General features: G+C 46.7%; 1 protein-coding gene across 1 annotated transcript; it reads right to left on the bottom strand.

Moving 5' to 3' along the window:
* Positions 1–13,949: 13,949 nt before the first annotated feature.
* LOC307029801 (olfactory receptor 6N2-like) lies at positions 13,950–14,897 on the bottom strand (the record flags this gene model as incomplete). Its single annotated transcript, XM_079665885.1, has 1 exon — positions 13,950–14,897. The coding sequence occupies one exon, from the start codon at positions 14,895–14,897 to the stop codon at positions 13,950–13,952; it is 948 nt and encodes a 315-aa protein (XP_079522011.1).
* Between the last annotated feature and the right edge of the window lie 2,718 nt (positions 14,898–17,615).

Raw genomic sequence — 17,615 nt, 5'->3', positions numbered from 1 at the left:
GTGAAAATTAGAAAATGTATCCAAAAATAGTGCCTCATAATGCAGGTAAGTGGACAGTTGCCAGAGACTCACAGGCACACACACATGCAGAGATTCAGGGGGCGGAGCACATGGCTTTTTTTACCCAGCAATAGGCCTCTGTAAGTCGGGGAGACTCCACGGATGGCGCACACCCAGAGCAGTTTGAAACCATTTGAAATGACTCTGAGACATTACCTGGAAGAATGCTTGCATGTGGATAGTAGCCAGAGAGGAGCAGGCTGCCCCTATTTAGAGGCAATGGACGTCCGGGGCGGGGAAACTCCACGGATGGCGCACACCCAAAGTGACAGACCTAATTTTACACACGGAAAAGTGGTGAAAATGAGAAAATGTATCCAAAAATAGTGCCTCATAATGCGGGTAAGTGGAGAGTAGCCAGAGACTCACAGTCACACACACATGCAGAGATCCAGGGGGCGGAGCACATGGCTTTTTTTACCCAGCAATAGGTCTCTGAAAGGCGGGGAGACTCCACGGATGGCGCACACCCAGAGCAGTTTGAAACCATTTGAAATGACTCTGAGACATTACCTGGAAGAATGCTTGCATGTGGACAGTAGCCAGAGAGGAGCAGGCTGCCCCTATTTAGAGGCAATGGACGTCCGGGGTGGGGAAACTCCACGGATGGCGCACACCCAAAGTGACAGACCTAATTTTACCCACGGAAAAGTGGTGAAAATGAGAAAATGTATCCAAAAATAGTGCCTCATAATGCGGTTAAGTAGACAGTAGCCAGAGAATCACAGTCACACACACATGCAGAGATCCAGGGGGCGTAGCACATGGCTTTTTTTACCCAGCAATAGGTCTCTGAAAGGCGGGGAGACTCCACGGATGGCGCACACCCAGAGCAGTTTGAAACCATTTGAAATGACTCTGAGACATTACCTGGAAGAATGCTTGCATGTGGACAGTAGCCAGAGAGGAGCAGGCTGCCCCTATTTAGAGGCAATGGACGTCCGTGACGGGGAAACTCCACGGATGGCGCACACCCAAATTGACACACCTAATTTTACCCACGGAAAAGTGGTGAAAATTAGAAAATGTATCCAAAAATAGTGCCTCATAATGCAGGTAAGTGGACAGTAGCCAGAGACTCACAGGCACACACACATGCAGAGATCCAGGGGGCGGAGCACATGGCTTTTTTTACCCAGCAATAGGCCTCTGTAAGGCGGGGAGACTCCACGGATGGCGCACACCCAGAGCAGTTTGAAACCATTTGAAATGACTCTGAGACATTACCTTGAAGAATGCTTGCATGTGGATAGTAGCCAGAGAGGAGCAGGCTGCCCCTATTTAGAGGCAATGGACGTCCGGGGCGGGGAAACTCCACGGATGGCGCACACCCAAAGTGACAGACCAAATTTTCCCCACGGAAAAGTGGTGAAAATTAGAAAATGTATCCAAAAATATTGCCTCATAATGCGGGTAAGTGGACAGTAGCCAGAGACTCACAGTCACACACACATGCAGAGATCCAGGGGGCGGAGCACATGGCTTTTTTTACCCAGCAATAGGTCTCTGAAAGGCGGGGAGACTCCACGGATGGCGCACACCCAGAGCAGTTTGAAACCATTTGAAATGACTCTGAGACATTACCTGGAAGAATGCTTGCATGTGGACAGTAGCCAGAGAGGAGCAGGCTGCCCCTATTTAGAGGCAATGGACGTCCGGGGCGGGGAAACTCCACGGATGGCGCACACCCAAAGTGACAGACCTAATTTTACCCACGCAAAAGTGGTGAAAATGAGAAAATGTATCCAAAAATAGTGCCTCATAATGTGGGTAAGTGGAGAGTAGCCAGAGACTCACAGTCACACACACATGCAGAGATCCAGGGGGCGGAGCACATGGCTTTTTTTACCCAGCAATAGGTCTCTGAAAGGCGGGGAGACTCCACGGATGGCGCACACCCAGAGCAGTTTGAAACCATTTGAAATGACTCTGAGACATTACCTGGAAGAATGCTTGCATGTGGATAGTAGCCAGAGAGGAGCAGGCTGCCCCTATTTAGAGGCAATGGACGTCCGGGGCGGGGAAACTCCACGGATGGCGCACACCCAAAGTGACAGACCTAATTTTACCCACGGAAAAGTGGTGAAAATGAGAAAATGTATCCAAAAATAGTGCCTCATAATGCGGGTAAGTGGACAGTAGCCAGAGACTCACAGTCACACACACATGCAGAGATCCAGGGGGCGGAGCACATGGCTTTTTTTACCCAGCAATAGGTCTCTGAAAGGCGGGGAGACTCCACGGATGGCGCACACCCAGAGCAGTTTGAAACCATTTGAAATGACTCTGAGACATTACCTGGAAGAATGCTTGCATGTGGACAGTAGCCAGAGAGGAGCAGGCTGCCCCTATTTAGAGGCAATGGACGTCCGGGGCGGGGAAACTCCACGGATGGCGCACACCCAAAGTGACAGACCTAATTTTACCCACGGAAAAGTGGTGAAAATGAGAAAATGTATCCAAAAATAGTGCCTCAAAATGCGGGTAAGTGGACAGTAGCCAGAGACTCACAGTCACACGCACATGCAGAGATCCAGGGGGCGGAGCACATGGCTTTTTTTACCCAGCAATAGGTCTCTGAAAGGCGGGGAGACTCCACGGATGGCGGACACCCAGAGCAGTTTGAAACCATTTGAAATGACTCTGAGACATTACCTGGAAGACTGCTTGCATGTGGACAGTAGCCAGAGAGGAGCAGGCTGCCCCTATTTAGAGGCAATGGACGTCCGGGGCGGGGAAACTCCACAGATGGCGCACACCCAAAGTGACAGACCTAATTTTACCCACGGAAAAGTGGTGAAAATGAGAAAAAAGGATCCAAAAATAGTGCCTCATAATGCGGTTAAGTGGACAGTAGCCAGAGACTCACAGTCACACACACATGCAGAGATCCAGGGGGCGGAGCACATGGCTTTTTTTACCCAACAATAGGTCTCTGAAAGGCGGGGAGACTCCACGGATGGCGCACACCCAGAGCAGTTTGAAACCATTTGAAATGACTGAGACATTACCTGGAAGAATGCTTGCATGTGGATAGTAGCCAGAGAGGAGCAGGCTGCCCCTATTTAGGGGCAATGGACGTCCGGGGCGGGGAGACTCCACGGATGGCGCACACCCAAAGTGACAGACCTAATTTTACCCAGGGAAAAGTGGTGAAAATGAGAAAATGTATCCAAAAATAGTGCCTCATAATGCAGGTAAGTGGACAGTAGCCAGAGACTCACAGGCACACACACATGCAGAGATCCAGGGGGCGGAGCACATGGCTTTTTTTACCCAGCAATAGGCCTCTGTAAGGCGGGGAGACTCCACGGATGGCGCACACCCAGAGCAGTTTGAAACCATTTGAAATGACTCTGAGACATTACCTGGAATAATGCTTGCATGTGGATAGTAGCCAGAGAGGAGCAGGCTGCCCCTATTTAGAGGCAATGGACGTCCGGGGCGGGGAAACTCCACGGATGGCGCACACCCAAAGTGACAGACCTAATTTTACCCACGGAAAAGTGGTGAAAATGAGAAAATGTATCCAAAAATAGTGCCTCATAATGCGGGTAAGTGGAGAGTAGCCAGAGACTCACAGTCACACACACATGCAGAGATCCAGGGGGCGGAGCATATGGCTTTTTTTACCCAGCAATAGGTCTCTGAAAGGCGGGGAGACTCCACGGATGGCGCACACCCAGAGCAGTTTGAAACCATTTGAAATGACTCTGAGACATTACCTGGAAGAATGCTTGCATGTGGACAGTAGCCAGAGAGGAGCAGGCTGCCCCTATTTAGAGGCAATGGACGTCCGGGGTGGGGAAACTCCACGGATGGCGCACACCCAAAGTGACAGACCTAATTTTACCCACAGAAAAGTGGTGAAAATGAGAAAATGTATCCAAAAATAGTGCCTCATAATGCGGTTAAGTAGACAGTAGCCAGAGACTCACAGTCACACACACATGCAGAGATCCAGGGGGCGTAGCACATGGCTTTTTTTACCCAGCAATAGGTCTCTGAAAGGCGGGGAGACTCCACGGATGGCGCACACCCAGAGCAGTTTGAAACCATTTGAAATGACTCTGAGACATTACCTGGAAGAATGCTTGCATGTGGACAGTAGCCAGAGAGGAGCAGGCTGCCCCTATTTAGAGGCAATGGACGTCCGTGACGGGGAAACTCCAAGGATGGCGCACACCCAAAGTGACACACCTAATTTTACCCACGGAAAAGTGGTGAAAATGAGGAAATGTATCCAAAAATAGTGCCTCATAATGCAGATAAGTGGACAGTAGCCAGAGACTCACAGGCACACACACATGCAGAGATCCAGGGGGCGGAGCACATGGCTTTTTTTACCCAGCAATAGGCCTCTGTAAGGCGGGGAGACTCCACGGATGGCGCACACCCAGAGCAGTTTGAAACCATTTGAAATGACTCTGAGACATTACCTTGAAGAATGCTTGCATGTGGATAGTAGCCAGAGAGGAGCAGGCTGCCCCTATTTAGAGGCAATGGACGTCCGGGGCGGGGAAACTCCACGGATGGCGCACACCCAAAGTGACAGACCTAATTTTCCCCACGGAAAAGTGGTGAAAATTAGAAAATGTATCCAAAAATAGTGCCTCATAATGCGGGTAAGTGGACAGTAGCCAGAGACTCACAGTCACACACACATGCAGAGATCCAGGGGGCGGAGCACATGGCTTTTTTTACCCAGCAATAGGTCTCTGAAAGGCGGGGAGACTCCACGGATGGCGCACACCCAGAGCAGTTTGAAACCATTTCAAATGACTCTGAGACATTACCTGGAAGAATGCTTGCATGTGGACAGTAGCCAGAGAGGAGCAGGCTGCCCCTATTTAGAGGCAATGGACGTCCGGGGCGGGGAAACTCCACGGATGGCGCACACCCAAAGTGAGAGACCTAATTTTACCCAAGGAAAAGTGGTGAAAATGAGAAAATGTATCCAAAAATAGTGCCTCATAATGTGGGTAAGTGGAGAGTAGCCAGAGACTCACAGTCACACACACATGCAGAGATCCAGGGGGCGGAGCACATGGCTTTTTTTACCCAGCAATAGGTCTCTGAAAGGCGGGGAGACTCCATGGATGGCGCACACCCAGAGCAGTTTGAAACCATTTGAAATGACTCTGAGACATTACCTGGAAGAATGCTTGCATGTGGACAGTAGCCAGAGAGGAGCAGGCTTCCCCTATTTAGAGGCAATGGACGTCCGGGGCGGGGAAACTCCACGGATGGCGCACACCCAAAGTGACAGACCTAATTTTACCCACGGAAAAGTGGTGAAAATGAGAAAATGTATCCAAAAATAGTGCCTCATAATGCGGGTAAGTGGACAGTAGCCAGAGACTCACAGTCACACACACATGCAGAGATCTAGGGGGCGGAGCACATGGCTTTTTTTACCCAGCAATAGGTCTCTGAAAGGCGGGGAGACTCCACGGATGGCGCACACCCAGAGCAGTTTGAAACCATTTGAAATGACTCTGAGACATTACCTGGAAGAATGCTTGCATGTGGACAGTAGCCAGAGAGGAGCAGGCTGCCCCTATTTAGAGGCAATGGACGTCCGGGGCGGGGAAACTCCACGGATGGCGCACACCCAAAGTGACAGACCTAATTTTACACACGGAAAAGTGGTGAAAATTAGAAAATGTATCCAAAAATAGTGCCTCATAATGCGGGTAAGTGGACAGTAGCCAGAGACTCACAGTCACACACACATGCAGAGATCCAGGGGGCGGAGCACATGGCTTTTTTTACCCAGCAATAGGTCTCTGAAAGGCGGGGAGACTCCACGGATGGCGCACACCCAGAGCAGTTTGAAACCATTTGAAATGACTCTGAGACATTACCTGGAAGAATGCTTGCATGTGGACAGTAGCCAGAGAGGAGCAGGCTGCCCCTATTTAGAGGCAATGGACGTCCGGGGCGGGGAAACTCCACGGATGGCGCACACCCAAAGTGACAGACCTAATTTTACCCAGGGAATAGTGGTGAAAATGAGAAAATGTATCCAAAAATAGTGCCTCATAATGCGGGTAAGTGGACAGTAGGCAGAGACTCACAGTCACACACACATGCAGAGATCCAGGGGGCGGAGCACATTGGTTTTTATACCCAGCAATAGGCCTCTGTAAGGCGGGGAGACTCCACGGATGGCGCACACCCAGAGCAGTTTGAAACCATTTGAAATGACTCTCAGACATTACCTGGAAGAAGGCTTGCATGTGGACAGTAGCCAGAGAGGAGCAGGCTGCCCCTGAGGACAGGCTGCGTCACCTCACTTTGTAACCCAGGAAAGGAGCAGGAATCCTGGCTGCGTGAGTGGTAAAAGCGCATTAAACTGTTTTAATCCGACAGCCGCTGATGTACACGGAAGTCTGTCCGTTTCGTTAACATTCGGAGAGCCAAATGGACGGAAATCCATCCGTTTCGTTAACATTTGAATGGCCAAATGGACAAGCCTGATTAAAGTATATGCAGGACCCCAGTGAGCTCCAGACTATGTGCATTGTGTTAAGGAACCATATTAATGATAACATCAATCATTTAAATGCAAAGATAAGCAGGTAAAAACAGCCGAGTCGCTGCTCTCAGGGCCCCAGGCTCACAGGCACACACACATGCAGAGGTCCAGGAGCAGGAATCCTGGGTACGTGGGTGTTAAAAGTGCATTAAACTGTTTTAATCCGACAGCCGCAGGTGCTGACGGAAAGCAGGCGGAAAGAAATGGATTATTTTACCCAGGAATAAATGTTTGAAAGGCGGGGAAAGTGTTCCTGCAGCCCCTCCATAACGGTAATAATGATTAGAAATGATTTCCAGGGCAGAAAGCGGTTTTTAAATGTGGAAAAAACTATTTTAAACTGTTTAAAAAGCACAAAGTGATTTGAGTGCAGTTCTCATGTGTCCCCACAGGAGGGCGCATCATCCCAGGGATCACAGTGCATTAACAGTAAAAGATACAACAACAACAGGGCAAATCAATGGATTTAAAGTGCAGGGAAGCTCCGCACCACACAGGTACATTCCTAAATGCTCACCATGGTGACCACGGTGATTTAAACTAGTTTCTACGGGGAAAAGATTGCTAAAAATCTGATTAAAGCCTGCTAACAGTGTGGTAAAAGTCTGATTGTTTCAGAGACCCATAGTAATGCAGGGTTGGGCAGGGTCAGTACTTGGATGGGAGACCGCCTGGGAATACCCGGTGCTGTAAGCTTTATTTAAATACAGGTACATCCATGGTGATAAGATAAGATTTATACCCTAAAATAGCATGCTAAGCGTGGGTGTATTAGTTTCAAAGCATGCACACTCTGCTCATGTCAGACTTCCATGAAATAGACCGGGAAAAGCACCTCTCTGTGGCTGCTCACAGACCCCCGAAGCAGCTCCAGCTCGGCTTCCTAACACGGGCAAACAGGTTTTTTCACACCTCCAGGAGAGGGACCGGGAAAAGCACCTCTCTTTGGCACCTCACAGAGCCCCAAAGGACGGCTTAATGACCTCCAGCCTCTCTCCCTCACATGGAGCTCAGGTTATTTCATACATCCAGGAGAGGGACCGGGAAAACCACCTCTCTGTAGCCCCTCACAGAGCCCCAAAGGACGGACTAAGGACCTCCGGCAACAGTGGCACTTCCATAACCTCGTGTACTGTGAGTCCCCGGGCCCCCGGACTTAAGCCCTCCCCCACGGACTAAACCCAGATGATCACACCCGACAGAACCTCATGCCCCTGGTAACCCTAAAGGGGGTGGATTTTGCGGTGCTTTACCGTCCGCACATCGGCATCCATATTCTGCCATATTCACGGCACCAACACCCCTTCTTTGGAGGATATTATCATGCTCCTGGTAACCCTTTAAATAGTCTGATACCTCAAGGGCTCATCACCGCACTTTACAAGCCAGAAATAATGTTTAAATGATCGGGGAAAGTGTTTTTAAACGTCTGGAAGAGAGTTGTAGCCTGTCATTTTGCACGATATAATTTAACATGTAACCTCTCCTGTGCAAAATGACAGGCTATAACCCAGGAATAAGTGTTTGAAAGGCGGAGAAAAGTTGTTTCAAATAGTCTGATACCTCCAGGGCGCATCACCGCATTTTACAAGCCAGGGAAGGTGTCTGAATCATGGGTAAACATTGTTTAAATAGTCTGACACCTGGGAACCTTCAAGGTTATACTAATTTTTTATTATTTATTTAATTATCACACGATTTTTACAAAAACAGTATACAGAATATACATAATAAACATAATAAACATAATAACAACATGATTAACAGGGGCCTGGGGGCCATATTAGCCGTCTATCTTGTACGGTACACCGGGGAAAAAAGGTTGAGTCCACGGCCCCTGTCCCCTCATCAGGAGTATCAACCGGCCCTGAAGAAAAGGTATTGCTGCTCTCCGCCCCTGAGCCCTCTTCGGAGGTATCTGACGCCGGTAGACCTCCTTCTAATGATGCTGCTGCAGCTGCTGCCGCCCTGAACATGGAGCGGATCTCCAATCCCTCCTTTATTTCAGGCGTATTCGCGTAGAACCGGTCTGCAGTGCTTACGTCGTGACACATAAACCTGGCGAGAATTTACCTGCTTTCTGGATCTCGGTGATGCTTGATATTGTCAGCCAGGACAGTGCGCAAGATGGTGAAGGTGACGTCTGTTTCTAGCCCAGCATCAGCCCAAGCCCTCTTCTAGTGAGCGTTCAGGTTCTTGGAAGCGTGCTTCCCGTTGTGAAAAGGAAGAATTCATTCTGAGGACCCGACAAGTTCTCTTTTATCCCCATCCACTGCATGACCCAGCTAAACTCCTTTACTGTAAGCACCAGCTGTGCTTCGCCAAATGTCTTGACAGTGTTGTGATCCTGCACGTGGATAATGTAGCCCTCAGCAGTTCCCCTTCTGTCCGCCTCAAAGACCTCTGTGTTGGTCATGTTTGCATACACACCCGGACGGTGGCCATACAGGAGGCTCCAATGGAGGGTTAGATAGCCATATAGCAGGTACTGGGTGATTCAGGTCGGATTGCTAGCCATCAGGTCAAGGAGATCAGGGATGCGCTTCTCAGCGTGCCAGATCTTGTAGCAGACTCGAAGTCCATTTGCCATAAAATTTACTGGCATGGCCTCCATAATCACTTAAACGGATTTACTTGGGTTTGTAAAATAGGGGGACGCATCGGGAGTCTAGGGGGAGCAGCACACCCTCCCGGCCATCAGAGACGAACCCGTAGGTCGGAGGAACCGACTGCCAGAGTACCGGCACGAGGCCGGACCGGCGGAGGCCCTCTGATGGCAGGTCGCATTTGCCATTCGATCAGTGAGAAATCAGAAAAAAGTCTGAGTTAACTTGTTGGAGATCCATAGAAAAAGGGTGAAAATGAAAAAAAAGTATCCGAAAATAGTGCCTCATGACCCCACAAGAGAGTCTGTCATCTCTCGGTCCTATCCTCCAGGCAAGGCGGCGGCCAAAATTGGGTGAAATTGAGCAAAAAGTTAAAATAAATAAAATAATTCATCCATAAAAAAAGGGTGAAAATGAAAAAAAAGTATTCGAAAATAGTGCCTCATGACCCCCCCATGTGTGTGTTGCAACTTGCATATATATTTAATGCACTTGACGCACACATACACATGGCGTAATTTCCTTTAAAAAAACAGTTTAAAAGGGTAGTGATTAGTCAAATATGCATAAATGAAAAGATAGAATGCTAACTAAGTAACATAAGATAAGAATAAACAAGTTGAAATGATTTGTTATTGGTTCTGATCATATCCTAAAGATGTTTGGATTATTGAAAAGTATACAACTCCCTTTCATATGTCTGTTGAGAGCTGTATCCATCAATTAATTTTGAGCTCCAGATTGATGCATTTCACTTCAACATTTAAAAAAAAATTCCCCTGGAGGATGTGAGGTCCCCCCACAAAATAAAGCAGGTAAAAATAATTAAATTGCGAACATGTTATTTTAGTAAACACTGAAAACGGGTCACACAGACCCAAACAGCACACAAAGGTTAAAGGTAAGCATATAATAATGTTAAAATGTGCTAAATATATACACTGCAAAAAACAAAAAAAAGAGGAGTAAAAGTAGCCCCCGACTTGTTTGTTTTTTTAAAGTAGCCCTCGTCCTAAAAAAGGTTGGTGACCCCTGCCGTAGAGTATATTTCTGTATATCTTTTTGAAAATCTAGTTTATTCATCATTTTCCTACACATGTATTCACTGGTGTGTCTAACCTGCAAATTGCTCTTTAATAAGCAGAGCCTGTCTCTCTCTCTCTCCTTACAGCCCGTCTGTGTCTCATGCAGCTCGCTGATCCAGTAATGAGTGACCCAACATGACAGTAAATAATAAACATTTATAACCAGTTTAGCTAGTTCCAGGGGTAGATAAGATTGGTAAATGTGATGGTCTAACTTTTTAAATATTTCAAGTCACGAGAGGGATTTCCACCGCAGGTTTATATTTGCGTAACAGTTGCGCGACTTGTCCACATGCAGCTGTCTCGGGGGTTGAGCTGCAGACTGAGACAGAGACATCAACAGGTATAACTTTCGAGGGGTGGAGGTATGCCCATAATTTTTTATTTGTTAGAAGAAAGGACAGGAATGTGACGGTAAGGTGCTCTGCTGCAAACACAACCACATCAACCCTCTCCAAGCACCTGCAGAGGCAACATGCTAACACCAAGCTAGTAGCTAAAGACCCCGAACCCACAGTGATGATGATGAGTGAGTGCAGACTCCGAACATGCAGCAAAAACTAGAATCTTTACCGTTATTAACTTGTGTTATGTCTTACTTATTGCAAAAATTAATTGTTATATGTGTGCACATGTAGGCCTAAGTTATTTGTTTTGGCTAGGCTGTTGCTGAGTAACGCAAAAGTAATATAAGGAGTAACGAGTTACTTTATGTAGAGAGTAACGAAGTAAAGTCATATATTACTTTTTTTTAAAGTAATAAGTAATATATTACTTTTTTAGAGTAACGACCCCATCTCTGCCTGGGGCCCCCACCGACTCTAGGATCGCCACTGAACATTTCTACAGTAGAAAAGACAATATCACAAATAACACACAATATTAAAAATACTGGAAAAATGTAAATGTTGTATAAAAGACATTTATTGTTTATGTACTCTTTACATGTGGAACCTTTGTCCTTTGTTAGGCGGGTTAACTGAATCCCTGCTCCACTTTACTGTCTCTCTACAGGTCAGGACGTGATGTTACCGTGTGTAGGCATGGTGCTATTTTCAAGGTTCAAGGCTTTCATTGGTCATGAGTCTGGAGGTTTTAGTTCGAGATGTTTTAGAGAGTTTCAGTAAGTTTGGAGCATTTTTTACATTTATAAGAGGAGAGGTAGTACATTAGCTCCATGAAGATGACTTTGCACTTTAGTTACAGTGAGATATAAACTCAAACAATCTGCATTTGATAAAGAAACAATGAATGCAGCTGCACTTCCTAATATGAGATGTTATAGTCATATGTCCTCCTGCAGTCACTAACAGAGGATGCTATAAGCCATCTGATCACCTCAGTGTAGCTGTGAATGATCTCTAATACAACTCACTATTTACAAAGCTGCTAGAGCAAAACCAGAAGAACTATCACATGGCTGAGCTGTCCTCCCTGCTGGACCACAGGTCCTTCAGTGAGGCTGCTGCTCCACGGTGTTTCAGAGAGAGATACCACAGCTCCTTCAGTGAGGCTGCTGCTCCACGGTGTTTCAGAGAGAGATACCACAGGTCCTTCAGTGAGGCTGCTGCACCACAGTGTTTCAGAGAGAGATACCACAGCTCCTTCAGTGAGGCTGCTGCACCACGGTGTTTCAGAGAGAGATACCACAGGTCCTTCAGTGAGGCTGCTGCACCACAGTGTTTCAGAGAGAGATACCACAGGTCCTTCAGTGAGGCTGCTGCACCACGGTGTTTCAGAGAGATACCACAGCTCCTTCAGTGAGGCTGCTGCACCACAGTGTTTCAGAGAGAGATACCACAGCTCCTTCAGTGAGGCTGCTGAACCACAGTGTTTCAGAGAGAGATACCACAGGTCCTTCAGTGAGGCTGCTGCACCACAGTGTTTCAGAGAGAGATACCACAGCTCCTTCAGAGAGGCTGCTGCTCCACGGTGTTTCAGAGAGAGATACCACAGCTCCTTCAGTGAGGCTGCTGCTCCACGGTGTTTCAGAGAGAGATACCACAGCTCCTTCAGTGAGGCTGCTGCTCCACGGTGTTTCAGAGAGAGATACCACAGCTCCTTCAGTGAGGCTGCTGCTCCACGGTGTTTCAGAGAGAGATACCACAGCTCCTTCAGTGAGGCTGCTGCACCACGGTGTTTCAGAGAGAGATACCACAGCTCCTTCAGTGAGGCTGCTGCTCCACGGTGTTTCAGAGAGAGATACCACAGCTCCTTCAGTGAGGCTGCTGCTCCACGATGTTTCAGAGAGAGATACCACAGCTCCTTCAGTGAGGCTGCTGCACCACGGTGTTTCACGGAGAGATACCACAGCTCCTTCAGTGAGGCTGCTGCACCACGGTGTTTCAGAGAGAGATACCACAGCTCCTTCAGTGAGGCTGCTGCTCCACGGTGTTTCAGAGAGAGATAGCACAGCTCCTTCAGTGAGGCTGCTGCTCCACGGTGTTTCAGAGAGAGATACCACAGCTCCTTCAGTGAGGCTGCTGCTCCACGGTGTTTCAGAGAGAGATACCACAGCTCCTTCAGTGAGGCTTCTGCACCACGGTGTTTCAGAGAGAGATACCACAGCTCCTTCAGTGAGGCTGCTGCACCACGGTGTTTCAGAGAGAGATACCACAGCTCCTTCAGTGAGGCTGCTGCACCACGGTGTTTCAGAGAGAGATACCACAGCTCCTTCAGAGAGGCTGCTGCTCCACGGTGTTTCAGAGAGAGATACCACAGCTCCTTCAGTGAGGCTGCTGCTCCACGGTGTTTCAGAGAGAGATACCACAGCTCCTTCAGTGAGGCTGCTGCACCACGGTGTTTCACGGAGAGATACCACAGCTCCTTCAGTGAGGCTGCTGCACCACGGTGTTTCAGAGAGAGATACCACAGCTCCTTCAGTGAGGCTGCTGCTGCACGGTGTTTCAGAGAGATACCCAAGCTCCTTCAGTGAGGCTGCTGCTCCACGGTGTTTCAGAGAGAGATAGCACAGCTCCTTCAGTGAGGCTGCTGCTCCACGGTGTTTCAGAGAGAGATACCACAGCTCCTTCAGTGAGGCTTCTGCACCACGGTGTTTCAGAGAGAGATACCACAGCTCCTTCAGTGAGGCTTCTGCACCACGGTGTTTCAGAGAGAGATACCACAGCTCCTTCAGTGAGGCTGCTGCACCACGGTGTTTCAGAGAGAGATACCACAGCTCCTTCCTTCCTGCAGCGGTCAGGATGTAACATTTAAAAGAAGAATTCTGGGAACCTTTTCCTTAGAAATGCAAACCTCAAGTATACGTTTAACATAAGTAAACAATCTTCTAGTACCTTAAACATATTATGCACCGGAACAGTATTGACAGTATTCTTAATATTTTGTTTAAGTATTTTTCTTTTTAATTTCTAGTTTTTGTATTTGTTCATACATTTTGGTACTTTCTTTAATGTCACCTATTCATATTTGATTAGACATAAGTTGACAGGACGCTCTTGGAGAGGACGGAGACGGGACCCTCTTGGGGATGGCCCATGGTGACTTGGAGCTGAGAAGGAGGCCTAGAAAATGTTTCCCACTCTCAGTTATGTTCGTGGTGATCAACTGAATATGGGCCGCACTGTTTCCCCTGATGTGCAGCAAATGCTTCTGTCTACATGGACCTTTGTGTGGGGCAATCAAACAGTGTTGGGATCAGCTGTCTCTGCGGCAGCTCAGCAGCCTCTTCACATGCGTGAACACCTCCTTTAACTTCAGTCCGTACACCACTGGGTTCAGTACAGTGGGTACTAGAATCAGGATGGAGGTGATGAGGGTGGAGTCAGATTCTCTGATGCTCTGCAGGCGGCGAAGCATCAGATCTAAGAAGACGCTGATGGAAAAGTTAAAGAAGACGAGCAGGTGAGGAAGACAGGTTTGTAGAGCTTTGCTGCTGAAGCTACGTGAGCGCCGCAGACAGATAAAGAGGATCCTAGCGTAGGAGAAGAGAATGAAGGCGGAAGGCAGGAATATGATAACTGCTGTGAACAGCACACTGTATATTCCACTCAGCTGCGCTGCAGCACCACCGCAGCTCAGGCTCACAAGGCTGTAGATGTCGCAGTAGACCCTGTCGAGCTGCGCCCTGCAGAGCAGTAAGCGGCTAACCAGCAGCGTTGTGACTCCCCCTAAAATAACAGGCAGCATCCAGCAGAGAAGCAGCATCAGCACCACCTTGGCAGGAGTTACCAGCACAGCGTAGTGCATCGGGTGGCAGATGGACAGGTAGCGGTCAAAGGCCATGGCCGACAACAGCATGATGCTAGCTCCACCAAGAGAGTTAACAAAGAAACCCTGGCACAGACACAAAGTCCAGGAGACCTGCACCAAGCCGGAGCCGGACAGCAACAGGTCTGACAGAAGTTTAGGATAAATCAGTGTGCTGACTGTGACAGAGTTCAGCAGAAATGATGCCACGAAGGCAAACATGGGCCGGTGAAGAGCTCGCTGCGAACAGATGATATAAATCACCAGAGAGTCACTGAACAACACGAAGAGGTACAGCAACAAAAACACGAAGAATAAGAGCGAGCTGTGGCCAGACAGCGAGGAGAAACCGACCAGCGTCAGGGACGAGGTCACGTTAAACCCTGCTGACGTCATGAGGAGACCCCAACAAACAACACGCTGTGACCTCAGGTCAACAACAACAACAGTAACAACAACAGAGCTCACCAACCTGTTAACATCTAAATAAAGGATATAACATTAGTTTATATCACATTGACATATACAGCAGTAATAAGGAAACTGGAATATTTAGAACACACATTTATTTAACATTCATATTTAAAACGTGTCTTCATAGAATATGAATTCACAGATAATTAATCAGATACTAAAATATCTGCTTTAACATTAATGTTTAAGTCAATGATAAATATCTATCATGAATCAGAAACAGGCAAAAGCATCATCGCAATGAACACGAAAAATGAGAAACATGAGATTAATATGTGAAATTAGTCATAAACCAGCAGAACAATCACAAGGAACACGAAACATGAGGAGAAACTGACCTGAATCCACCTGTTAAAATATTAATACATAAAACATTATGCATCACCACAGTGAACCATTGAATGTATGTGAACACGAAACGTGAGATACATGAGGAGAAACTGACCTGAGACCAGCTGTTAAAACATTAATATAACATTAATGTAGATATGATGAAGCACGTACAGACAGAGACAGCCTCTCAGTGAACCTGAGGAGAAACTGACCTGAGACCAGCTGGTGAAACATTAATATAACATTAATGTAGATATGATGAAGCACGTACAGACAGAGACAGCCTCTCAGTGAACATGAAGCTGTGTTGCTGCTTTTATCTCCATCCTTCTTCCTCCGTGGAGATCATTATATATTCATTAAAGGTCATCGGCCAATCACAAATATCTTGTTGTTTGGAATGGCAGGTTCTGAGAAGGCAATGTCAAGTTAATGTAAAACAGACAAACATCTTAAAATAGCAAATATTGAAAGTGTTCCTTTGATTAGTTCAGTGCTTTGTTTGATGTTAGTAATATGTTCAGGTATCAGATACACACAGGGGTTAAGTTGGGCCTCGGCTCATTGGACGATGCTCTGACTTCCTCACCCTCACATATTTGTCATATGTTTACAAAAAACTACATATATGTTAAAACCTTTCTCGTTCTTAACATAGACTCTATTTAGGGTCGATATGGGTTGAACTGAGATTTCCACACACACATTTTAAGATGTTCTGATACGCCCGACCAATACAAAGCACGGCTTTGAAGGAAAGGATAAAGTCACTAATCATGTAGTTGCTTTAAACTGTTCTTTGGTAAGTGTGCAGAGCAATGCTGATTTAAAATGGTAATTTGAAGGTTGAATATTTGTGTATATCTTAATAATTAATGTAAATTAATTCAATTTAAATGTAAATATTAAGAAGACGGTTCTGTTTGTAATACTTTCTATTTTCATTGTGTTATTTGGTGGCATCAATGTGTGCATTTGATACAGGAGCAGTGTCTTTAGGGCCTCACAGCCCTTAAGGTCAGAATAAACAGATCCTCGACCACGCACCGCATAGAAAGGTTCAAACTGTCTGGGAATGGATACAAAACATCTATTGTCTCATTATCCATCTATTTGCTGGATGATGTTTGATTTTGAGTCTAAACGTGTTAAAGGAGGAACACGTGCAGCACTGTGGGCCGCTGGTTAGCATCTGTTCCCTTCATGAGCACATCCAGTGTGACTGACATCCAATTAACATTCATGACAGAGCACACATTTAATTAACCAGAAAAACACAATCTTTCACTTATTCGGGATGGACATGATCCTCAGAGACATTTTATTATATTTCAATCATCCGTCTTTCTTGGTCATTGTGCAATATTACTCATTATGAATAAAACACACCAGGAGACAGCTCTTCGTGTCCCGCGGGGAAATACCCGTTGTGTCCTCGTTACGGCCTGTAATGTAATCTGACTGGCAGCTCAACCCCCTCTCTCCATCACTGTGCTGGACAAAGACGACAACTCCACTCATTTAATACAAAAAAGCCAAAGTTAGACAGCTAATTAGAAATGCTTCTACGACAAAATACGTTGGTGAATTTACTTTTTACGTTTCCTCTGGTTTGACCGGTATGATGCACCATCCAGTACTGAGAGTGCATTTTAACATACTACATATTGGCCCTCATGCTCTCAGACAGTACACGTACATACTAAAGTACTGAGATGTCACTCACATAAAGTGAGAAGCCTGCAGGGCAGAGGTCAGGGCGGTAAAAACATCCTGCAGATGATGAAATTATGTTTGTGGTTAATGAGCTGCAGCTTGGACTCTGTGGACTAACGAGCTCCGGCCTTAATGAGAGCTGTTAACGAGCTGCTCTCAGGTGACCTCATTAACACACTGACCTGTTTGCTTCTTTACATTGTGCTGCTGTAAACACCCAGAGGCGCAGAAGGCTAAACCTGCACAAACAAGACAAAACAATAATCAAAACCAATTAAAGAGTGAATCCTTAAAGAAAATAACGTCAAAGCTCCTTTGGTGCTATTTATTCTGTCATTTTTTAAATAATTTTTATCAAAACACATTGAAGGAAATACTCAGTTTGTACAGAGTGGCAGAATAATCCACTTTAGGTGCTCTAGTGAGTGTTAGTGCAGCACATATTCTGAACGCGCCCAAGCTGTAAATATAATGATCATCAATAGACACAAAAAGGATAAGTGCCAAACCTACACCTTGAAATAAGGACATATATACTGGGCTCGAGAACCCTTCTCTTGCGTTTCGGGTCAAAATTGAACAAATTACTTT

This window comes from Notothenia rossii, assembly GCF_949606895.1.
Source record: "Notothenia rossii genome assembly, chromosome: 2".
Lineage (NCBI taxonomy): Eukaryota > Metazoa > Chordata > Actinopteri > Perciformes > Nototheniidae > Notothenia > Notothenia rossii.
Note: the sequence above shows the minus strand (reverse complement) of the source record. Positions and strands in the feature narration are given on the sequence as shown.